General features: G+C 39.4%; 1 protein-coding gene across 2 annotated transcripts in view; it reads left to right on the plus strand.

The window, feature by feature from the left end:
- Positions 1-489: 489 nt before the first annotated feature.
- Positions 490-24,502, plus strand: part of PRDM5 (PR/SET domain 5) — a 60,054-nt gene continuing 36,041 nt past the window's right edge. For both annotated transcript variants that reach the window (XM_030272014.4, XM_030272015.4), the window contains exons 1-9: positions 490-766; positions 4,992-5,075; positions 11,972-12,094; positions 16,806-16,989; positions 17,716-17,890; positions 18,618-18,710; positions 18,977-19,098; positions 20,756-20,835; positions 24,166-24,250. In XM_030272014.4, coding sequence (XP_030127874.3) covers positions 674-766; positions 4,992-5,075; positions 11,972-12,094; positions 16,806-16,989; positions 17,716-17,890; positions 18,618-18,710; positions 18,977-19,098; positions 20,756-20,835; positions 24,166-24,250 — 1,039 coding nt within the window. In that variant the 5' untranslated portion in view covers positions 490-673. The remainder of the gene's footprint in view (positions 767-4,991; positions 5,076-11,971; positions 12,095-16,805; positions 16,990-17,715; positions 17,891-18,617; positions 18,711-18,976; positions 19,099-20,755; positions 20,836-24,165; positions 24,251-24,502) is intronic.

Below are 24,502 nucleotides of genomic sequence, written 5' to 3' on the forward strand. Positions count from 1 at the left end.
TTGTGAAAGAGTACTGGTGTGATTTTAGCAACCTGTTGAAGTTGAACTTCTCCCTGTTTGACTCCATTGTGTGTAGTTTTAGTCAGAAAAGCACGCCTTAGCTGGGAACGTCATGAGAACATACAGAATGCTCGTTTATATTTTTTTTTAGACAAAAAGCCTCATGTTTGCACGTTCTCAAGGATGCCCAATTTCTGCCTTCGGATCCGCGCTCCCTCAAAACCAACCCCCGAGAGCGAAGGATTACTTGGTTTCCAAGCGAAGCTGCCTTCACGCATTGGTGGAACACGACAAAAGAAAGGGGACAAATCCGAGGCGGGACACAAATCCGAGGCGGGACACAAATCCGAGGCGGGGACAAGCCCGAGCGGGTCAGAAGCCCGAGGGGGACGCCTCCGTCCCCTCACGCCGCCGCCGTCCCCTCAGGCCGCCACTGTCCCCTCACGCCGCTGCCGCCGCTGCCCCGCCGGGCGCGCGCGCCCCCTGCGGCCGCCCCGCCCCGCCGCGCGCGCTGGCCCCTCCCCTCAGGAGCCGGGAGAGCCCCCGCATCCAGCCCCTCTTCCTGCCCCCTCCCCCGGACTCCCGCTCGCCGCTCCCGGTGGGATGGAAGTCCCCCCGTAAGCCTCTTCCTTCTCCCCGGTAGCAGGCGGCGGGCCCCGAGTTCGGTGCAAAAATGCTGGGCATGTACGTGCCGGATAGGTTCGCCCTGAAGTCGTCCCGGGTGCAGGACGGGATGGGGCTCTACACGGCCCGCAGAGTGAAGAAGGTGGGTGATGGCGGGGGAACGGCCTGGCCCGGCCCGGCGGGGAGCGGCTGCCACGTATCACCGGGGAGTTGGGCGGCTCTCCCGCCCCTCTGCCCCGCTCCAAGTTCGCCTGAGCCGCGCTGTGTGCCCGCCCGGGCTCCCTCTGGCTCCCTCTGCTCACGGGAGGCGCCGCCCGCCCTCTTCCCCCTCCCGGTACAAGGAGCCTCCCGAGGCGCCGCCGCCTCAGGCGGGAAGGGGCTCGGGGGCCGGCGGAGGGTTTGCTATGAGGAATTTTGTTTTCTCCGTTTTGTGGTTTATTTATTTATTTATTAAACTTGGTTTGTGTGTCTGGCACAGTTTTGAGGGCAGAGCTCCCCCGGGCGGGACCGCCTCCCTGAGGGTCCGCGCTCTGAGGGCAGGGGGAGCCCGGCGTTCTCGGGCTCCCTCACCTCCCTCACGGCTCTCCGGCCTCGGCACGACCGTGGTTTCGTTCTTTTTTTCGGCGTAATAAAGCCGGGCCCTTGAACGATGTCATTTAGCTGAACCGAGTCTCGTACTCCAACCAGGTGATGCCTCCTCTTCACACTTCGTAATTGAAAGTATCTTGACCATGTGAAATTCCAGCTGAGACTTTCCAGGTAGCTTGTTAGGACACATAAAGGCATACTAAAACTATGAATCCATCATTAGTATACATACACTTTCCTGTGTTTTATATGTTTTGCCGTCCATCTTTGTCCTCGTTTTGGCTCTGATTTTTTTTTTTTTCTAATTTTTTACTGGTTTCATCAACAGGACTTAAACTAGATGGGGTGGAGGTCTCACGTTTTTAAGGTGTCCCTGCGTGTTAAGGGGACCGGAAGGGAACAATTTTATTTCGTTTGGTTTCATTCTTTAAAACTTTTCTACTGAGGTTCTGAAGTTCCATTTCAAAACTTTCTGGGTTACACAGCGAGGAAGGTTGTACACTATTAACATTTGTTAATCTCTGGACTCTGAAATAGAGTGCAACTCATGGGAATCAGCGTCCCCAGTTCAGAGCTGGGGATCTGAGCTTCCCTCTGTTACACTGTTGCCAATTGAGCCATTAGAGCTGCATGCTGAGACGAATGCGGCTCTTCCTGCCTAAATTATTCCACCTTACTTAGGAACTTCATACAGGCAAAGTGTGTGAGGTCAGAGCTGTGCAAGCACCTAGAAAAAGTGTTGGAAGTGTGCTGTGTACTTCATGTGGACTGCAGAAGGCAGAGGCAGCTGCAGTAGGATCTGTTTGTATTAGGAGTGTGGTGACAGTGTTTGTTACAGACCTGTCCTTTGGCACTGAGTCCTCTGTGCTGGTAGCACAGGCAGCTGTGGTGTGCAGAGCCCTGGTCAGAAGAACAGGCAGAGGAACCAACTCTTGAGTTGCTCTGTTGTGTATTAGAACATGCTCCTAAAATATGCTGGAGACCTAAGTCCTGTGTTCTCTGTTGGGAGAAGGGTGGATGTGTAAATAAAACAGGTGGTACACTGGACACAGCCAGACTCCATGTTAGTCTTTTCCATGGAAAGAAAATTCACACCTGAAGTGCTCTTAACCTGCTCCCCTGTTTAGTAATGAGGCAGAAGTGTCAGACTTTGTGGGTGTGATAAAGAGTAGCTTATAGCTGTTAAATAATTTCCATGGAGTTTTGGGACTGGGAGGAGGTGTTGAATGTGACACTTTATTGTGAAGTAAGATGTAAGTTGCTGAGTAGGAAATACTGCACTGTTTTCTCCCTGTTGCTGTCACGCAATTGCAGTTGTCTGAACTGAAAGTAAAAAAAAAACAAAATAAAAAAATTGGATGATCTTATAAATCAGAAATTGCAGTACCAGCTCTCCAAGTGTTGTGGAGGCCTCTGAAAATTCTGCTATTAGCAAAGTTTTGGTAATAATACATTCTGAACTGCTGCTGCCTGTCATCTGCTTGTGCACCTTCAGGCATCCAGGGCTTTCAAGATTTTGTTTGTAATCATGAAAGGTGCAAATTTTTGTTTTGTTGCCTTAACAAAGCTGTGATTCCCGTGTACCTTCTGTTTTCCATGAGCTGGCCTCAGGCTACAGAGCGCTCACATCCTGAGGCTCTCAGTGTAATCATCAGAGAGCCATTGCATTTCTCAGTGTTTTGCTGCAACTGGAAGATTAGTCACTGCTGCTTTTTTGAAAGCAACTGTTGAAAATAGCTAAATAGCTTTTTCAGCGCTGGAAAAATGTGCTTTTATATCCTGAATAATTTCTCTGCCTTCAGACTGTGTTGTACGCCTTGCTTTTATTGAGCAGAGGGGAAGTTGAACTCTTGAGGGTGTTTTTGATTAATGTCTGTTGGCATATATATACATATGAAGAATATATATGTATATGAAGAATATATATATATATATATATATATGAAGAAAATGGTCTGAAAGGCTAAACATGAAAGGCTAAACAATAATTGCACTTATCCCCATGGACCAAGACATCAGGTTTTGCTTACCCCCCAAATTTGAGAAGCCGTAAAAAGTGCTTAGAAATCTGCATCACCTGCAGCTTATGTTATGTTTACTCTGTGTTGAGAGGTGGACATGTTACTTTTGCTGTTGTTCTGAGCTTCCAGAAGGTCTTGAATACTTGAATACTGCAGTAGAGATTTCCTGGTTTGGAGTACTGAGGTGGGAATGGTGTGTGGTGTTTCTTGTTCTGAGCTGTTCCTGTGCTTCAGCGATGGGTGAAATGAACACTGCAGGTGCCGTACACATACGGCTGTATTTACCTATTTCCACCTTCCTTGCCGATGAGGTAAGAGAAGGAGGAAGTTTCAGCATGAGTATTGAATCCCAGGATTTGAAAAACTGGCAGGGGAGGAGCTCTGGCATTATTGATCAGCAAAATGATGAAGAGTGGTATGGAAATCAGTGAGAGCTAAGGATATGAAGCCCTGGAGTGCCAGTTTTTACTGTCACTGCCCCTATCTGGCTCCTTTGCTGCTCTGGGCTCCAGTTACTGAATTCTGCTGTTCTTGTGTTTTTACCTTCTGCTTTGCTGTTCCTTGTAGTGAAATGTTCTTTGTGCACATTTAAAAATTTGTCCCTCAGTTCTGTTGCCTTATGACAATTTTCCTTTTCCTTTGTTTATTACATCTTCAAGTTTAATTTTAAATACAAGTTGTTTGTTTTTCTAAAAAAATTTGATTTCCTGTTTCCAAGAGGAACAGTCCTGGATGTTTTCCATTCCACTTTTTCTCTACCTGTAGGCAATCTGTAAAAACTAAGCAAGAAGAAAAGCATGTAGCAGGCTGTTGCTGGGAATATGGAATGTGCCTGGAGGAAGGGACAAGATCAATACTTTTTTTTAACCAAAATACTGTTGTTTTTAAAAGAAACACCAAACTTGCTTTTCAATATACACTTAAAATCTCTAATTCTTGAAAGTATAAGTGCTTTTGGATCTGAATGCTGCCTGAAGGAACACAGCATCCTACATTCCAGGTGTTAGGGCCTGTCCCTACAAATAGGGACAAGGCAGTGTGTGTGTGGGGAAGTTGGGCCTGTGGAAGAAGAAAGTCCTATTAAATTACTTTGCCCTGCTGCTCCTGTGACGTCTGTGCAGGAAGAAAACCCTGACGCCAAATACTTTTGGAAGAACATATCAATGGATGCTTTCACGGCGGGTGTTATGACTAGCAGGTGGTAGAACATTTTAATTTTGTTTATGAAGGCTCAAATTAATTCATAAGCACGTGCATACTCTCTTACAATTTTAAACAAATCTCTCTGTATGATCAAGCCCTCAGTTATTCAGTCTTTTGATTTGTGTCACTTCAAAAAGTAGTGTTGCAAATAACCTTGCAAATAAATCTAATGTCAACTTGGTGCATGCCAAGTTCTTTGTTTTGGTTGGATGCCTGTTGCAAGGTGCTTCCTGAAAATTTTGTAAGAAATTTAAGAAATCTGACTTGTAAATTTCAGCCTTATTTAAGACAAAGAAAAATCCTGCTTCCCAAAGGAGAAATAAGCATGCAGAGGGAAGGTATGGCTTTATTAGATTCTTCAAAGTATGAGAAGAATGGGAATAAGCTTCAAGTTGAACACTCAGGGATGTGCACCTTCTTGCCATATAGTAGGACAATAAAGGAAAACTCTCCTGTTTGAGGCTAAAAATTACTCCTCTGCTAGAGTTTGATGACTGACTTGCCTTTTTCTTTTTTCCCCCTACTGATTCTTTTTCTTTTGTAATTATGCCTTAGGGTGAAAAGTTTGGCCCCTTTGCAGGGGAGAAGCGAATGCCGCAGGAGCTGGATGAGAGCACAGACTGCAGGCTCATGTGGGAAGTGAGTAAAGTGATGTCATCGCACCTCGCACAAACTGTTCTCACTATTAAGTTTTACTGTAACAAATCCTTCCTGTTTTGTTTCATAGCTTAAAGATCCTCTAGTGAGATTTAGTACTTTTCAATTACACTGCCTGGGTAGAGGAGGATTGACTTCTTTTAAACTAAAGAAAAAGCAAATGATGGTTTCTAATTAATGAAGTGTGGAAAAAACATCAAGTCAAGCCAAATACAAATATAATAACACTGTGAAAAATCATTAAAACATGTGAAAATAATTAGAAAAATTAAAATAATTTGAATTGGGGAAGCAGATTGTAAGTTACAGAGATACTGATTTATGCTTATCAACAGGTACCAGCTTATGGCTTCCTTCTGCTGTAATATGAAACATTTCCTGGTGTGACACTTGTGTTGGGATTTGGCAAACTATATAAGTGAAGTTTTAAAACTTTAGCAGTCTTTAATGCAATGAGTAGGTGTGAGGTTTTCAGCAAAATAGAAGCCTGTGGGCAACTTTTTATTTTTTATATGCATTAGTCAGGAGCAGCAGTTCATGCACTATACATAAACCCATCCTAGATCCTGCTGTACCTGTGTGTGCCTGAAGTAAAATCTGAATTTACCACTTGAGGAGATTACACTGTCTGAAAAATACCGGCAGAAACAACATTTCCAACTTGTTAAAAATGCCTTCTTTCTGGTGCCTCTTTTCCATCTTTGTAATCTTTATTTACTGCTGTACTTCTTTGAGCAGAATTTCTTTCTTCTTTTTTTTTCTGCCTCAGCCAAGCAGTTTCTATTGAATGCACATTTAATCCTCTTTTACACTGACAAGAGGACTAATTTCTTACTTTTTTATCTTTCTGTGGTTAGAGGTGGAAGGACTGTTACTGCATGGCACAAATGAAACTTATGTTTGATATCTGGCTTAAAGCACTATCGGTGCATTTACCACAAAATACATGTTTATTTGAAAAATCTCTGGCATTAACATCACTGAGCAGCTTATGAAGAGAGCAGAGTTTTGATGCCGCCTTAGCAGAGCTACAGATAGATTTTATACACTAGAATGATGACTGAGAGAATGTTAAAAGCCCATCTTTTTTTACCCAAACTCAATATAAATATTGTGAGTGGTGAAATATTCCTAGGTAAGTGCTAACTCCAGCCTGTGAAGTTCTGTTTTCTCCCTTTCCCTTTCTTTTGTCTATTTTAATCTAGGGGTGTGCCTCAAATGCCCTTTGCCAGAGAAGAGGTGTGGACAATTGTTGGCTTTCCCTTTTGGGTTATGTACTCAGAGCAGCCAGTTTCATTCTCTTTGTTCCCAGCTGAAACCAGAGCAATACACTGTGCTTTTATTACAGATGTTTACTGAGTACAGTTAATGTGCCCTGGCTCACTTGGCTCTTCCTGATGTTTCTGCAGGTTGTTTTAAATCAGTAAAATGCTTGTGCTAGAGCAAGGTTTTCAGAAAAGACAGTGGGTGGATTACAGCAATGAGAAGGTTTGTTGGAAAGCTTTATGATTTTCCAGATTCCTCATTGTTCATACTTAAATAGATTTCTCTGTTTCTGCATGACAGGAAAGAAAAGGCAAATACATTTATTTATTGGTGACACTAATGTGACCCCATTGACAGCAAATCAGAAAATGAGGTTTTTATGAGCTGTTTTAAAATAATTTCATAATATCTTACTGTAACCTAGTTTTGAGAGCCTTGAAAAGATTCCTGCATACCAAATTTTATGACTTCCTGAATGTTTTAACCCAAGTTGTTCATGTTTACTGAAGTTGATCTGAACGTGAGCTTTATAATATAATTTAAATCATGCTGGGAGTAGTCTGAAGTTGAAAATTGAGACCAGGAATACAGAAAGTAAGACTTGAACAGCCTAAGTAGATGGTTATTCCAGAGTCTGTGGGAAGCACGCACAGAAACTGGCCAAGTTTGTGTGTAGTCAGCTGTACCAAAGATATTAAAAATAATTAATTTGAAGGCTATTGGTGGGAGGCACATTAAAGCCTGACTTCACAGTCTGATGGCAGTCAAAAAAGAATGTTTTCAGAGAGAACACCTTCAGAAAGAAGTCTCAAGCAGTAGAGGCTTCTTGTAAGTCAAGGAAAAAAATGGGCATTAGTGCAATATTTTTTTCCTTGGCATGTGATGCCTGGGATCCAGGCTTCAATTTTATGCAATATTTTTCTGTGAGGAAGTTTTCCACATGCATTTTTACTTGTGCAGAGTAGTGCTCTGTGATGTGGTCTGTTCTGATCAAGCCATTCCTTTTTCTCCGAGACCAGCATTGTGAGTTGGCATCTTTAAGGCATCACGTTGAGGCAGAATTGCACGCATTATATTTTCTTTTGGTCTCAGGGAAAACGTGGCACCCAGAATTGAGCCCAGTGATTTTGTTCACTAAAATTCTGAAGATATTAGAGTTTCTATTTAAATTAAATATAGCAAAATGCCATGACTCTGCTTGTGACATGCACAGTTGTGAAGAAATCAAAGGTTTATACTTGCTCATTCAACAGATTCCTGGGAAGTGGAAGATTCCAGCGGGTGGGAAGCATCCTTGATCTTGCTGTTATCTTTGTAAAGAACTACAGGCTGAAATGTTTTATTTATGAGTGGTGTGAAAGGAAAATAACCCCTCAAACAAACCTGTGGTAACTATTTAGTTAAGAGTGATGATAAAAAGCCAAGACAATGTCCAAATGGCTTTGTCCTTTCTCTTTCTTTCTGTTAAGAATACACCTCTGTGTTATTCCCCAGCTCTCTAAATGTTGTGTTGGTGAAGGACACAGCTTGTTGCTGGTAATGAAAGTTTTGTTCTTACACCTTGATTAAATACTTCTTTGTGTGTATTAGTAAACTTGGCATAGCAGCTTTGAACTCTTTGTATTTGCTGGAGAAGCAAGTGCTTAAAGGCAAGCAGGAAATAATCTTCAGGTATTAAAAGTTCACAGACATTTTTGCTCTGGAGGCTCAGATGGGCCTTTGTGAAGGGACGATAACATTTCGTTTATGTATGTTTAGTTCCTTTTCTTCATTATCCTTAACCAAGAAAGGGGAATTAATTTCACCCCTATTGGATTGTGGCAGGCATATACTTCTGGTGATGACTTTGGCAAATGTTGAAACAGGGAGGGCTGGAAAGATTTCGTCCTTCTTCAAATACTCTGACATACCATGAAGAAATGTTGGTCAGGGTTGGATGGAACATAATACGCCATGTAATGCTGAATGTTACATATTTCAGGTTGGGTTTCTGTCTATCTGCCAGGATCATGTTTTCTTCATTGTTGCATTAAAACCAAAGAGATTGGAAAACAGTCTTTCAATGGAAGCCAATGTTTGTGTTTATTTATATAAGAAAATAAAATGAACTTACATTTCTACTGCTTAACTTGCATCACTTTTGCTGTGACAGTTGTTTTCAGTTAAATAAGCCTGCCTGAGAACTAGTGAAGGCAACAGAAAATCTGCTATTGGCTTTAGCCAGCTTCAGATCAGAGCTGTGGTGTTTAGGATTGGGTATAAGAAGTCAAGCACATTAAGCTTGCTGTGTTTTCGTGGGTTTTTTTTTTCCTTCTTTGTTTTATCTTGCCTATAAAATGTGCTTCTGGCATGGGAAGACTCTTACACACAAGACATTAGGTCAAATTATGTCCACAGATTCATGACAAAATAAATCTTAATTGGATTAATTCTGTGTTTGCTGTCAAGGTAATGTAATATATATATAATATATATATATGTATAATATATGTATATATTATACATATATATAATACGTATATTTCTTCACACAGAAAAAATAAAGCCTATATTGTTCAGAATTAGATTTATACAATCTAATTCTGAACAATATAGGCTTTATTTTTTCTGTATGAAGACTGCCTTTCCAGTATTATCCCTCAAATACTGTCTACATTGACAACTGTTTGCTTTTAAATGTTTCTGGGTGAATCTTTGTTTAATTTTCAGAAATGCTTTTGTTTTCCTCATTTCTAAAATGATCCAGGCTTTTACACAAATCAGAAGTTGTTGCACTATCTCAGCTGCAAGTCCATGTCCCAGAATTTCAATTTTAGTAAATTATTCTCAAATGGGATAGATAGGTGTCCAGAGTAGTTACTAATGTTTTTATGATCAAATCTGTTAAAACTTGTTTCAGTCATCTTTTTCCATGTTAAATGTGTGACTTTGTATTAATTTTAGTGACTTTTGGAGCAGACCCGTTAATGATATTTTTGTTTTGGTGTCAAGAAGGATCTACTCCTGAATGTAGCTGAGAGTGTTAACCTCCCATCTTCAGTTATGGGATATATTTAATATGCTGGAAAGCACATGCTGCTAGGCTGAGGTACTCCAGTCTGAACTTACTGTAGAAGATCACACACAGTTTGCTTAGGGAGATTTGGGTATCATTCCAGAGAAAGGGAAGTGCAGCCCTGCTCCTGGAAGCTCCACAGAATGTTTGCAGGAGTCTAGGAATGAGCTTCCTGTACCCTTCTATCCCTGGCAGGTCAGGTAACGTCATGCACCAGAAGGAGCTTTATTACCATGGAAAACTTGCTGTGTGTTTTGGCTGAAGGAAAATGTCACATGCTGTCTCTGTCCCAGACTTCTTACTGAGCAAGCAAATCAGCAGTTGCTGCCTCAGGTTTCTTTTGCTGGAGTTATTTTAAATATCTCCAGCAATGTTAAAAAGTGAGTTTCTACTCTGCAATGAGCTCTGTGATGGTCTGAACTCAGGATGCAGAAGTATTGCATCTAGCTGTTTTATGCTACAGCAATAAAGATCATATTTTCACCTAATCAAAAAAGAAGCAGTGGAGAAACCAGTACTTTTCTCTACATGATTGTTTGATGAATGTAGATTTTTTGATTTAGAAATGTTTTAGGAAATTGTTTCCAGAAAGCAGCTTAGATGTTATTTAGCGATATTTGTGTAGGTTTTCATATGGGGAGCTTATATGTTAACCAGAGACACATCTTTTCCTGAACTCTTCTGTTCCTGAATTCTTCTGGTGCTTGGTAATGGTGTCAGATTGTCCCGATTGGCTTTGAGGTGGAACCTCACCCTGTGTGGTGACAGTGAATGTCACGTGTTTCATCTTGCATTGAAGGCACTTGACTGAATTAGTTCAGTGACACCTTTTGTGTTGATTCTCAGGAAGATAGTTCCACAGTTTGATGTACATAATGTGGATATGTGTATGCATTTTAGGTGTTGGTTTTAAGTGCTAGGTTTAGGATACACTGCCATCAGTTCATTTAGGAACCTTCCTATCCATGTAACCAGGGAAGGACTGGTTCATGTCACCAGTCTAGTCCATGCACAGTGTGGTGTTTTTGCACTTTTTCTTGACTTTTCATGCTCACATCTGTATATTCAATGCAGCATTATTTCTTTATGAGGTGAACAAAGCAATGGAAAATACAGAATGTTTTGAAGGGGTTTATCATATTCCTTTATCAATAGCTTCCTTATGTGTTAAAGCTCTGCTTTGTGTTTGGCATCTCTCTGTGGATTGGCAGAGACTCTGAAAGCATAACTGAGATGACTGTGTATCACTGAAGCAAATATAAATTATAGAATTTAAGAATCAAGCCAATAAAGAAAAATTGATGAAAAGTTAGTGTAATGTACAGTTTTTATAATAGGAAATGGATTGCTTGTCATTCCAACTCAAGATCTGATGGAAGCCTTTATAGGATCTACATGGTGGGCTCCTGTAACTTGTGCTTTGGTAGTTAAAGTACAAAGCCTCTGTAGAACTGGGTGATTATTACAATATCACAGAATAGTTTGGGTTGGAAAGCACCATAAAGACCATCCAGTTCCAGCCCCCCTGCCAGGGACAGGGATGCCACTCATTAGATCAGGTTGCTCAGGGCCCCATCCCATCTGGCCTTGAGCACTCTCAGGGTTGGGCCATCCGGGGCCTCTCTGGGAAACCATTAGTGCTTAGCATCAGATAATATTGTTTCCAGATGCATTTCAGTGTGTAGGTTCGACACTTTTCACTGTGGTTAATCCATGGGTTGGAAAGTAAGAGCTTTTAAAGTTTGAATGTTGGCACCTTTTCATGTGTCTTTTTTCCTTCAGAAGAATAGTAATGAGTTTTGAAAATCCTTATTTGTTTGCAGAACTACAGTAATTATTTTTTTGCTTAATCTGAGAACAACATGCTGTCACCAGCTATTATTGTAAAGAAATACAGTTTTTGTCTTTTTAATGATACCCTAAATGTTTAGGTAATTGAAGCAGTCATACTGAAGAAATATGATATTGCATTCTATTAGAAACAAATATAGCAAGAATGTGAGCAATTTATATACAAAGCCATGAAGACAATCCAGTTTTGATCTTACATAGCCAAATTCCCAAGCTCTTAGGAAATACCTGCCCTGGATACTTCTTGTTGACAGATGGAAAATAAAATCCATTCATTATATAAATAAATCAAATGGAATAATAGTGTGGCTGTATGACCTTTTTGCATGGCTCTGTGTTGTCTGGATCAGTGGAGATTCAAGTGGTCTATTATTTAAAATGAAACAAACAGAGTTTTTTTGGCAGTGACAGATGTATTTTTACAGCAGTATATCTTTCTGTTTTGAGAGGGAAGAATGATGTATTTAATATTAAGTTTTTATTTCTATTATCTTCCTTTTGTCAAAGTAAGCTGGAATTCTATCCAAATTGTAGAAATATGAATTATATGGATCTGTAATGGTAGAGGTCTAGATATGGAGATGGATGTATCTTGAGTGCACAATGCTTTTTTAAAGGTGTTTTTTCTTTCACTGAGTGGACAAAACCTGGACATAGTTGGTTTTGCAATTTATATTTTGCTTGGGGATCTTTTTGAATGTTTCAGGTTCGTGGGAGCAAAGGTGAGGTCCTTTATATCCTGGATGCCAGCAACCCACGCCATTCGAACTGGCTGCGCTTTGTCCATGAGGCTCCATCCCAGGAACAGAAGAACCTGGCAGCCATCCAGGTAGATTTGGTGGATTCCTACCATTTGCTTCCTGTTACTGATTTATTAATTTGATTTCCTTTTTGGCCTTCCTGTCTTGTAATAAAATTGCAAGATCTGAAGAAAGAAGCAAACTGCTTTTCTTTTTCTGCCTTTGTTTTTAGAAGAGAACTCTTCTGCTTAAGGTAGTACCACAAATAATAAGAGTGGTAGGTTGAAAGACTAGAAAAGTCCTTGGAGTCTGATGCTATTTGAAAGGTTTAAGGACTAATTATTTAGAGACTTGTGTGTGTTTCATGCCAAACTTGGGTATGGACTTACTTGTATGTAAAGCATGCATTTACATTATTGTTCAATAAAATTTGTAATATCATATAATATAGATAACATATAATTAATTATGAAAGTATGACAAGGATGAAAAGAGACATGGTGCTGAAAATATTTAAGTAGAAAACAGAAAATTGAACTATCTAATTATCTGATAGGATGATCATATAGTGCCTGAGGATAAATTAATAAAAAAAGATAATTTTCTTGCCTTTGCTGTTGATCTGAATTTATTCAGCTTATTTTTTTCATTTTTATAGTTGTCATTTGCAGCACTCTGCAATAATGAGTTCCACTGCTTTAATTATGTTGAAATATGCTTCTGTTTTTCTTCTAGACACTCCTTAATTTCACTTGATTTCCTAGTTCTAGTATAACAGTGAATAGTTACTTTATTTTTCTATGCCATCTTTGATTTTATGGAATTCCGTTATATCCTTTCACTCTTATTTGACAGCTCTTCTCTCAAGCTGAAGAGTCTTATTCTGTTTAATTGCTCAGTTTTGGAAGCATTCTGTCACTTTACAGGATACAACAGAGACAGGAATACTTTTCAAGTTCCAGCTGTTACTCTTTTGGAGGTTACTAAAGAAATTAGCTATCTGCTTTTTTGCTTTTTTTTTTTTTTTTTTTTTAACAGCTCAGTTTCACAGTAAATTAATTTCCACTCCCACATAAATAAGAATTACATGACTCTGTGAAATTTTTTTTCTCAAAATGTATACTTTACAAAATGTTGTTTCAGGCTAACTTAAGGTATTTGCTGATGTAATCCAAACTGGAAAACAATCAGGAAGAGGAGAATAATTTATCAGCATTTCTTAAAATGACTGTTCTGTTTTTTCATCATGAGATGACTTTCTTCCCCAAGGATTAGTCTGTGTGTCCCTGACAAAAGAATTATAGTTTATTTTGAGACTAGAATAAAAAAAAAAATTGGTTTTTCTGTGCCAGGAGAACAAAAGTTTATTTCTAATGAAATTTGTTGTCCTCCTTATGGTAGTAGATGTGAACAGCTCTCATACAGGAGGCTTGATTAGCACCTCATCAGTGCACAGTCATTGTTAGCAAAGGCAAAGTAAGGCTCACAAGAGAGAGCAGTGGGAACAATTAATGTTCATTATCTTTCCAGTAAATGACCTGAACTTTTGAATAGAAGTTTTAATGGAATATCCAGTGCATACCAGTGGGTTTCTTTATAAGGAAAATGATGGAAACAAATAAAAATTTGCTAAATTATCTCAAAGGGTTTTTTAGGACCTTAGAACGTATCCTAACACGCAGTATTTAGATGGCAAAATATTCTAGCCTTCATTGGGAGCTATTACTGAAAACTGGAGTATGGAGAAATGCCAGAATTGCTGTAGTAGTTTAACCTTGTGTTCTGTTTAGTCTCACATTTGTGTCTCAGAGGTTTGCTGCCTTGCCATGCAATGTAGCACCATAGGAATAGATCAGGAGAGAGAGCTGAGGCTTCTGGATATTGTGTGTGTGTGTGGTTCAGGTACGGTATGTTAGATGAGGTAGAGTCTGAATTCTGCGCTGTGTGTGGGGGTGTGTGAAATCATCTCCATGCGTTTCCTGGATTGCAGTTTCTGCCCTCAGACATTGCCTGTGTTGGTTTTACCTCTGCCAAACTTGACATCCTGGAGCTGCAGGGAAAGACTGGGAAAGGCAGTGTGCTTGTTTAGAGAGGTAGCCAGGGAGAACTGGCAGAACAGGTAGGCTGAAGAGATGGTTTTCTGCCACGGAATCAGATACAGAGGGTAATCGGGTAACATTGTGGGCACAAAGTGGGTAAGGGTTAGGAAGGCTGGGTTGGAGCCAGCTGTTCAGGCTCTCAAGGGTGGAAAAAGCTCTACACTACCTCAGGTAACACAAGCCTGTGCTGCTTCCTCCTCCTGTGTTTTAAACTTTCAGGAGTGATGACAGTAGTGTTTTATGCTTTTGCATGAAAGTGTGATGGGCTGTCAGTGGTCCTGTGTTCCCTCTTACAAAGCAGATATGAAGGTGTGTAACTGTATGGAAGAGTCAAGACTCTTCATGGAAGAGGTACCTGTAGTGGACCAAAAAGGAGATAGCAAGGGCTGTTGGAACTGGAAAACTGTATTTGCTGAGCATGTCTGTGTGGCCTATAGTGTAAAGGGTGACAGTGAAGGCAGAGGTGAGAAAAACATAATTGAATAATAAACCTGGAATAACATGAAGGGAGGTTGTGGTGCCACCATGATGAACTTGCACTTGGAATCTTCTCCCAAGGACTGTTGTGGTCTCCTGCAGATGAGTGTTAGGAAAACAGCCAGCATGGTCTAAGCACATGAGCAGATGGAATGGCTGCAGATGTGTTCTTAGAAACCGAGGGGTTATTAAAATAATTTAAAAGACTGTTTACTCTGTCTGCATGCATATAGATTAATGTGATTCATACAGGTGCTGTTGGTGGGGGGAGAGATGTAAATTGTTTTGTGGTTTCTGGAGAGCTTCCATTGCTTTCCCTCAAAATGCTGCCTTGAGGAGCTACTACAGCTAGTGGGTATATCTTGATTAATTAGTGCTCTGAATACCTGGCTATTAGCATTTGTTTGGATGGAAAAGCCAAACAAATTAACCTTGGAGGAGAAATGAGTTTACATTGGGCTGGCACCAAAGCTAATTTCTTTCTAATGCAAATGTGACCCAGAGCGCTCAAACATTGACAGCTCCTAGTACTTGGGGCTTTATTTTTGCCTGAGACACATGACTTTGACTTTTTTTCTTTTTATTTCCAAATTTTCAAAATTTTTAATTTTTCAAATATTTCAATTATTATTTTTGGTAATCTAGTAATAGATATATGCTTCCCCTTATGAGGTTATCTTGGTTTTAGAATAAGGTTGTCCAAAACAGTGATGTATTAGAGATTTCCCCTAGTGGTTTTATCACGTCTGTGTGGAGACTGAGTGTAGAAAGACCTTCTACTTTTCCTCATGTCAAGAGGATTTGTTTTGACTTTAGACTGTACTAAATTAAAGGTTTCTGCAACTTGACAGAGACATATGAAACCCAGTAACTTGTAGATGTGACAGAGGTTAGGTTGGTGTGCTGATAGATATCTGGACTGCAGAATAGATCTTGAGAAAAAAAATTAATTTTTTGTTTTCCAATGCTGCTATTGAGATAAGGACAGAAAAGTGGTGCATCCTTGAAAGTAGCAACTCTATCAAGTCTACTGAATTAAGTAGGTTTCACTCCTGTGTGACAGTATCTTGTGTAAAATATAACAGACCTCCTGCAGCTCAGGGAATGCTGCATCCCTGTTGACAGTTTAAATTAATCTTAGTGTATTACAGAAATTAAAAATCATTATCTTGTCCTTGCTCAAGGAAGCTTATTGCAAAATGTATCACTAGATGCAGGGCAAAGAAGCTTCAGTTAACTTTTCTGGGTGTTACTCAGATAAGCTTTAAGATTTATGATATAACTGGGAGTCTTCATTGCATAGAAATGAGTCTCCTTCAGTGCTTTGGGCAGTACCTAAAGCAGTTGGTTCATATATAGAAAGAAAAAAGGTATCTCTGTCTTACAGAATATCAGTTTAGGAGACAGATGTACAGATTGCTCCCCACACCCCACAGTGCTGGCCTTGGTGACTTTATTAAGTATTGTCAAGGCCCAAAGTTTTTAGCTGATTTAGCTATTTGGAAGCTTGTCCAGGCATTATCAAGAAGCTTTTGGAACTCATCGTGATGTAGTTTGTGCTGTCGTGCAGAATCGGTGCTGGATCTTTTGGCCTTTTGTGGATCTACACTGATTTAAATCACAGAGTTTAAATCCCTGATTTAAGCACAGGGTTTAAAGTGCATTTTTGAGATGTGCCTGCCAATTTGATAGTAAAGATAACCACTAGGGGTGAAAGCTTGTTGGAGAAGACTGGGTATCTTAAGGAGAGGGAGAAAGAGAGAAAGAGAAAATTATGCTGTGTAAACATTCTGCTGGAAGCTGTGTTAGAATTCCTGCAGTCAGCTGGGGAGAGAGATAAAGCTGTGTTGGTTATCTAAATTTTGCAGTTTTTCTAATCCTCAAATATTTCCTTTTCAAACCCTGATGTTCTTGTCAAGTAGACTGTGGCAGGAGAGGATTCAATGCCATCTCCACCTTGGTGTAAGCTGCAGGGAATAGTGGAAAAGCCTCACAGGTGAGGCAGGGGAATATTCCCAAAATAGCAGAATACAAATGCACCCTATCCATGCAGCCACACTGGGAAAGAAGTCTTTGGTAAGGCTGTTGTAGCATTGTGCTTTCTGAGGAATGGAGCCAACCCTTCTATGGCTGAGGGATAATATTAGTTTAGGGTCTCATACTTGTCTAGATTTTTGTCTTTCTGACATAATTATTTATTGCTTCTACTTCCTGTTTGCAACAGGAGGGGGAAAATATTTTCTATCTGGCTGTGGAAGATATTGAAACAGACACAGAACTTCTGATTGGGTACTTGGACAGTGACATGGAAGAAGAGGAGGAGGAGGAGGAAGAAGTAACTGTTACCCAGGAAGATGAAGACAGTGGCAGCAATAAAGAAGTGCAGCCATCTGGTGAAAAAATTGCTGGTGAGCAATATGTAAAATATAGGGTAACTTAAGAGCTTAAAAGTGGCAATGAAGAAAGAAAACACTAAGAGTATAGGATTGGGGAACTGGAAGGTCCCAGGGTTTGACTCTGAGTTCTTGCATTATTTTTATCTCTTTTTTGGGGTTTCAGTTGAGTTACTTCACCTTATAAGGAGCAGCAAGTCTTGTGAATTACTGAGTGAATGAGTGAGCCTGGGTTTCTTAAGTAGTAACCATTAATTTTTGAATTAAAGACAGAATTTGTTTCACCTGAAACACAAGCTTATGAATGCTGAGCTTTTGGTCTAAGAGGGGTAATGTCTTTCTTAGGTGGGAGAGAAATAAACTTTCCCATAAAGCTATTCAGCCAATCCTAAGGTAAGATGTGTAGGAGAAGGAAGGTGAGCTGAGCTGTGTGGGGAATTCTCAGAATCTCTATCGAAGGTGAAGATGAATTTATGAATGACTAATTGCATTGAGGTTCTAATTGAGTTCAATGACTAATTTGGGCAAACAGTCTAAGTCACACCCATCTTAATACTTTTCATCCATTTTCAGTAATGCTGGTAGTAATCCACTTAAGATAGGCTGCCTGTAATCCCTTCAGAGGCATTGTTTTTTGTGAGTTTCATGCCACCATTTTGCATAATCTGTTTCTGGCAGAGTGTCTTCCTTAATGTAACCAAAAGCTACTCCTTGACACTGGTTTTGCTTCCAATCATGCAGATCCCCTCACCTGTAAACAGGACCATGCATGCCCAAACTGTGAATCCAGTTTTGCCAGCCAGGAGATCTTAGCTGAGCATCTGCAGACTTTGCACCAAAAACCCAGTGAGGAAAAGGAATTTAAGTGCCGAAATTGTGGAAAGAAATTCCCTGTTAAACAAGCTCTACAAAGACAGTGAGTAGAAACAGGAGTGTTTTTCAGGGATCATTTAAATCAATTTCATTCAATCCTTTTTTTTCTCTTGACCTAATCACAAACTAAGCTTTAATTTTTATTCATCTGTATTTATACCCTTACTCTCTGCTTTAATATTTTAATGTCTTAATTTCTCATATTTGTTGTAGAATTCAATGGGATTTGGGAAAATATTGACAATTTTTTATGTGTTAAAGTCGTACACTGGAGACCAGACCAGAGCAGAAGTTTGGTGCAGATTACTGGTCTCCATCAGTGGAATATGTAGTAGTTTAGGAGGTGTAATTTTCAAGCTGTGAATGCTGGTACAGAAGTAAAATAAGATTTCAGGAAAAAAAAAGGAAAACCAGTGCTTTATGTTTGTTTATTTTAATATTTGGGTGGTGGAAAAACAAAATAGAAACATGAACAATGTGAGATTTAAGAACATGGCTTTATTGTCCTTGAGAGTATAAATATGCAGTTTTGATACTAAAAGTCATATATCTTAGAATTATGTTTCTGCACAGAAACATAACTGTTTTTCTTTTGTTGTTTTTATATGTATTTTCTTACAATTAGATATATTGCTTTTTATTATACATTTAATTACAGATTTTTAACCTACTTTTTGCAAAGCTATATATAGTTTATAGCTACTGCAAGCCTGTGTGAGTTGAAGAATGTTACCCTTACTTTGTTTTTTTTTCCTTTTTTTGTCTCTTAGTGTCCTTCAGTGCACAGAGAATATCATCCCAGGAGACTCCTCAAGAAGTTTCCAGTGCTCTCTTTGCAATACTGCCTTCAGCTCAGAATCGAGGTTTTGTGTCCGAGTTACAGGACTGCTGTCATGTCCTTGCTGGCCTTCCTTTGCATGTTAGCTTTCCAAAAGCTTGGTAGTGTTTGGGAATCCTAACAGGGCAAGGACTCAAATGCTTTCATTCCTCTCTGCTGTAAGTAATGCATGAGGTGGCCTTGGAGCTCTGCAGTGCAGCATGTGTTCAGCTCTGAGTACTTGCTACAGCTCTGGTTTCTGGAGACACTGTCTGATGTGTTTTTTTTCCCTCTCTTTGTTATCCCACGTAGTTATGAGCAGCACAAGGAGGCGTGCAGAGGGGATGCCAGGTTTATATGCAAGGCAGATAGCTGTGGGAAGAGGTTCAAGAGCAAGGATGCCCTGAAAAAACACAAAGAAAATGTTCACAGTGGTAAGAAAAAGTTTAATGTTCCTTCAGAAAAAATCCCCTCTGACATGTTCCTGGGCTTAAATTTCCAAATCAGAGTAAACATTGTCTTTGATTTCTTTGTTAATGGGTTCATTTGTATCAAATAGAAAATTAAGAAGTAACTTAATTGCAAGAGTTACTATTCCTCCTCCCCCCCAGGAGAAATTACTGTAGGCCACATGAATCATTAGTCTCTTGCAGAAAATGTAATAGGAATCTTGAGAAGTTTAAACTAGGCAAAGAGTAGATGAAGCAAAATGTTTCAGAAGTGAGGAAAATCAAACTGCTACAAGAAATGGCAAGTTCTTGATTTTTTGGTATTTTCAGGATACCAATGGGATATTTTTTCTTTGCCTAATCAAACAATTAAGATCGGTCTGTCCTCTTAAGCCCTAATGTTTTCATATCTGTGTGCTGTGAGTAGTTTTCACTCAAACTTTGCTCTCAGATCCACAACACAGATCTCAATTCTGGCATTCTACACTCTTTCTGTGTGTCCCCTCTCAGTGTCAAAGGAATATCATTGTGTGGGGGCAGCAGAATTCCAGAATGCGCAGAAAACAGTCTTCAGTTGATGGTGACAGCACTGAGATACTTTTAAAGATTTTCAATCTCTTTCTGCTGCCAAACTCTTGCAGTGTAGAGAAATTACTTTTCTGTAATATTTCTTATAAAAATTATCTCATTTTTTTGGTATCAGTAATAATTTTTTTCATCTATGAGCACTGTTATGTTTAGGCTTAGTTTTTGTTAGTTATGTAGTGGTATATGAATTCCACATTGAAGGACTAAGTGTATTCCTGTATTATATGTCTATATGTCTATTTCTATCTAATATAAATACTTGTCATAAATTTTGTACATTTTTAATTTTATAATGTTTCTGCTGTTCAGTGTAGCATGGATGTGTTTTACCTAAGCTAGGAACTACCTTACATGGGCATCTTAAATTATAAACAAAGAATTAGGTTTATGGTGGCTTTATGGTGTACTAAAAAGAGTCTCTAAAGGTAAGTAATAGATAAACTCAGTGAAGTGGTCTGTGACTTTTTAAAGCAGCAGTGGAAAGTGAAGGAAAATGTCTGGTAGCTGACCTATAGCTTGCTTTGTAATTTGCATTTTAGACAAGATTTCAATTCATGATCTGGTGCTAATATGATTTTCCTGTTTCATTCAGTTAAACACCATTAATGATATTTTATATAGTAGGATGTTTAATGCTTTCCAAATAAACAAAAATGGGAAATGGTTTTCACTTAAGTTTGAGATTTTTTTGTCACTGCTGCACTAACTCCTGTATTGATTTCTGGATTAAATGAACTGTTCAGTTGCCAAGTGAACTGTTCTCAGTTTTGAACTGTGCTCTTCATGTGGGATTGGTGGTGTATGATAACATCTATTTGAAAGGTTTTTTTTTCTTTATTGTTCTGGTTTTCTTAATTTACATTCCACCACTGTCTGGTTGGTTGGACACCCACAGCGAGCTCCTGATTTGGAGCACTTTGAAGATGGGGTACAAATGTAAAAATCTTATGTCAGTCAAATGACCTGTGAAATGTCAGAGGCTCAGTGGAAATATTTAGGTTCTTTCTTAGCACTTCCTCTTTGAGATGTTGGTGGTATTTTGTTTCTGTTTCAGGAAATTCTAGGAAGAAGCTGATGTGTTCAGTGTGCAATAAGAAATGTTCCTCAGCAGCAAATCTCCAGGAGCATCGAAAGGTCAGTGAGATGAAGGCTGACTCACAGCAGGCACTGGCTTCCCTGAGATGTGAGGCTGTGCTGCTCACGTCACTTGAAAGCTGCTGTAATGCCAGCCTTTGGGTGATCTCTTTCATGGTTACAAAGCTAACCTGTTTTAGTGTGGGTATTTACTTCTGTAGTCATGCTTGCTCGAGCCAAATATCTCCCTAAAGTTTTTACATATCTCTTACCAAATGCAAATGTGTTTTTGCACTCCAGCATTAAGTCAGAGTTGCCTGCTGTTCTTCAGCATTCTTAAACACTGTGTTATGTAATTGTAGCATACACACAGACCATAAAATAGGTTCACGAGCATTCAGGTTTTGTACAAAACACAGTAATTTTCTTACTGCTTTTTGAAATACCACTTAGGGGAGTTACTTCTATTGTAGTTATGCAGTAGTAAAAAAAATTCTTCCTAAAACCCAAATTTTAATGTCCTTTTTTTAATGCACATAATCTTTTATATCCAGAATAGGAGGGGTTAACAGTTGGAAAAGCATCTATTGGAAATAAGGGTGTTCAATAGAAATACAGATGGACCACAATTATGAGATTCTAAATCCATTAGACCCAAAGGAAGTCCCTGCAAGATTAATTTGATAAATCACTAAAACCCGGGAGAATCTGTTTTTGCAAAAAGCTGCATTGTACTGTTTATCAGATTAACTGTAAGTCTTTAATAATACCCTGGTTATAACCTGAATCCATTGAGGATATAAATGATATAAATTAAAATATGTTGTTGCAAAGAAAATTGTGGGGCCCCTCCCTGCTTTTTAATTTGTTTTTCTCCTTGTTTTTGTTAGTATGCCCTGCACTTCTTGTCTAACAGGGCTTTATTTTGTTATCATGGTATTCCTTGCCACATGTTGTTACAAGTTTTACACATTGGCACAGGTCTTGCACATCATGACTTTAAAATGCAAAATGTTCTGGTTAGTGTGTCCATTTTATTAAATGTTTATTCTGTTTCAGTAGTTGTAATTCTGGGCAGACATTGTGACACACAAGTTTCTCAAATATGATTTATCATGTCAGTTGAGCACTTACCTTAAGAATCACCATGAAGACTTTGTGCATAAAACTTTCTTTGCTCTTCCTGATTGGCTTTTATTTTAAAACATCCAGAAAATGGGTATTCCAGACTTACACACTTATATCAGATAGTGAAGGCGATTGCACATAGTAGTACTCATGCTGTTTGTTTGCTTGAATTAATTTCCTTTTGTAGGAAGCGGGGCAGGATCATCAGCATTGGCAAAAACATTTATACAGGCAATAAAACCATTATGAAAATAATAGATAAAACCAGGAGAAAAAGGCAGATTTTTTTTCCCCATCCATTTCAATGTAAAGAAATAAAAGTGGAGAATAAAAAGGTAAAATATAACAGAAAACAAGCCCAAACAACGGAAAAAGTTGGACAAATACAGAGAAAGGAGGTAAAGAGGGTGGCTGTAGGGGGCTGATAGATGTTTACTTTCTGAAGACATGGTCATTCATATCTGTAGCTTTCATGCACATTTAAACTAATTTTTAGCTTCATATGTCTTGCGCACTGCTTGTGCCTTAACCGTATTCTGATACTGAGTTCTGAAGTTCAAGTAAAATGCAAAGTTCAATTAATCAACAGTGATAATAATGAGGAGGAAAGTGAGGGGACTGTTCATCTTCCTTGATGCAGACTCCTGCTAAATGATTCCTTTCAATATAAGGATCTCATGTTTTGGTTTTGAATTGTTCACAGATGCTCAAATTTCAAAGTGAGCAGGTACGTGTGAGTAGCACAGGCTGCCAGGCCTCTTCACTGATGCTCAACTGTTTTGTAATGGAAAGGGAAGAAACATTCCAACAAATTCCAGGGTTTCTTGCTGGTTTCTTTTCCCAGTCAGAGCTGATAGTGCTGCACTTCCAGTGTTGGTCAGTGGGCTGGGGAAGTCTCTCTCCTCCTGGCTGTATAGCTGTGGAATGAGCTTCTGACTCTTACTGTAAGCACATGTTTCCATGGTAAAGCAGCTCATTCTTCTTTTAAGAAAGAGATTAAGGATCCCTTAAAATGTAGGACAGTTGGGCTTTTTTGTCTTTGGAAATGCAGGTTTTGTGTGTTACTGGTAGGACTGGTTTGTGCTGGTGCCTTTCTGGATTTCTCAGCAGATTTCTTACATGGACCTGTACAGTTCCTTTCAGCTGTAGTGAGGTCTGCCAAGGAGCCAAACCAAGGTAGATCCTGTAGGTACAAAGTTTGTGGTGATTGGAAATGGGGCTGGAGCCCAGCCTCATCCCTAATGGACTACAGCTGTGCATGACAGGTGACCAGTATTGACGATAAAGAGCCATGGAGTGCCCAGGTGCACTGACCAGTCACCAAAGGGAACAGAGGGCACACAGGTGCAATGCATCAACATCAGGGTATAAAAGGTTGGGCTGAAGAACAGTAAAGTGCTGATTGTTGAAGCTTTCTTTAGTGTCAGTTGTACCTCCACCATCAAGATCCTGCTTTGGTCAGAGTTTGAGAGTGTGTACGAAGAGCCCTTGAGTCCTTCTGAACTTTTTAAACTTTATAGAGCTGGACTTCCTGCAAAATTGGCGTGAGTAGAGTCACACTTAAAAATCTTCTTAGCTTCCCAACCCGTGACCCTCTTTTTTTTACCTATCAGTTCGAAGCATCTCTTTTGGGTTAATTTCTGGCCTTTTTAATACTGAACAGCGTTTTATTCTACTGGGCAATCATTAGTTTTTATTTACCATAAGTTGCTCTCAGCTGCCTCCTGTTTTTCCAGCATTTAGCTCTAAATACTGTAATGTTGAATAAGCTATATTTGTAGTTTGAGACAATGCTGCCCCTCCACTGTCTGGCCTCTAAAAGCTTTTAAGAGAAACAATCCTGCAAGAGTGTGATAGTACTTGTTTTTTAAAATTCTGACAGAAGCTATGAAGTGGTTTCTGTGTTATTTTTACATGTGTCTTGACTAGAAGAAAATGTCCTGACAAGTTAGTCTGCGTTTGGTTTTTTAATGCTTTCCTAATAATGATATTTTAAATGGATCTGGTAGATAGAAACACAGGCTATACAAACTTGCTGTACAGTTGTATTGATGGTTTTTTGTTGGCAGTTATGAGTTTTTACTTTTTGGGAGATTATGTTTTTCAGCAAGGGACAAGCAAGGGTAAAATCACAGAATATTCTGGAGTATTAGTATAGCTACTGGCTAATCAGTAGCTACATTCTGTTAGAGAATTTTTGTCTGTATAAGAAATACTGTCTTGTTTTAGACACACATTTAATTATCATAAAATATTTTGCAGGTCCATGAGATCTTTGAATGTCGAGAATGTGACAAGAAATTCATTTCGGCGAACCAGCTGAAGCGCCATATGATAACTCATTCAGGTAATGTACAGAAATGACACAGATCTCTCTGTGTGTGCGTATGTATTTCATGTATGTGGAGTTTTACCTGGATTAGTTTCTTATGGAAGGCTTAATGAAACCAGTGTTGTACTGAGTTGAGCAAGCCAGTCTCAGGTTCCAAGGAAATTGTCTAAGGCAGCCTTCCAAGCCTTCCAAAATTCCAAGTGAAATGGTGTAGTCTTCTTCCTACTGCTGCTTTGTCAAACTGTTTTGTCGTGCTAGCTGGGCTAG

This window comes from Taeniopygia guttata, chromosome 4 (assembly GCF_048771995.1).
Source record: "Taeniopygia guttata chromosome 4, bTaeGut7.mat, whole genome shotgun sequence".
NCBI classification, from domain to species: domain Eukaryota; kingdom Metazoa; phylum Chordata; class Aves; order Passeriformes; family Estrildidae; genus Taeniopygia; species Taeniopygia guttata.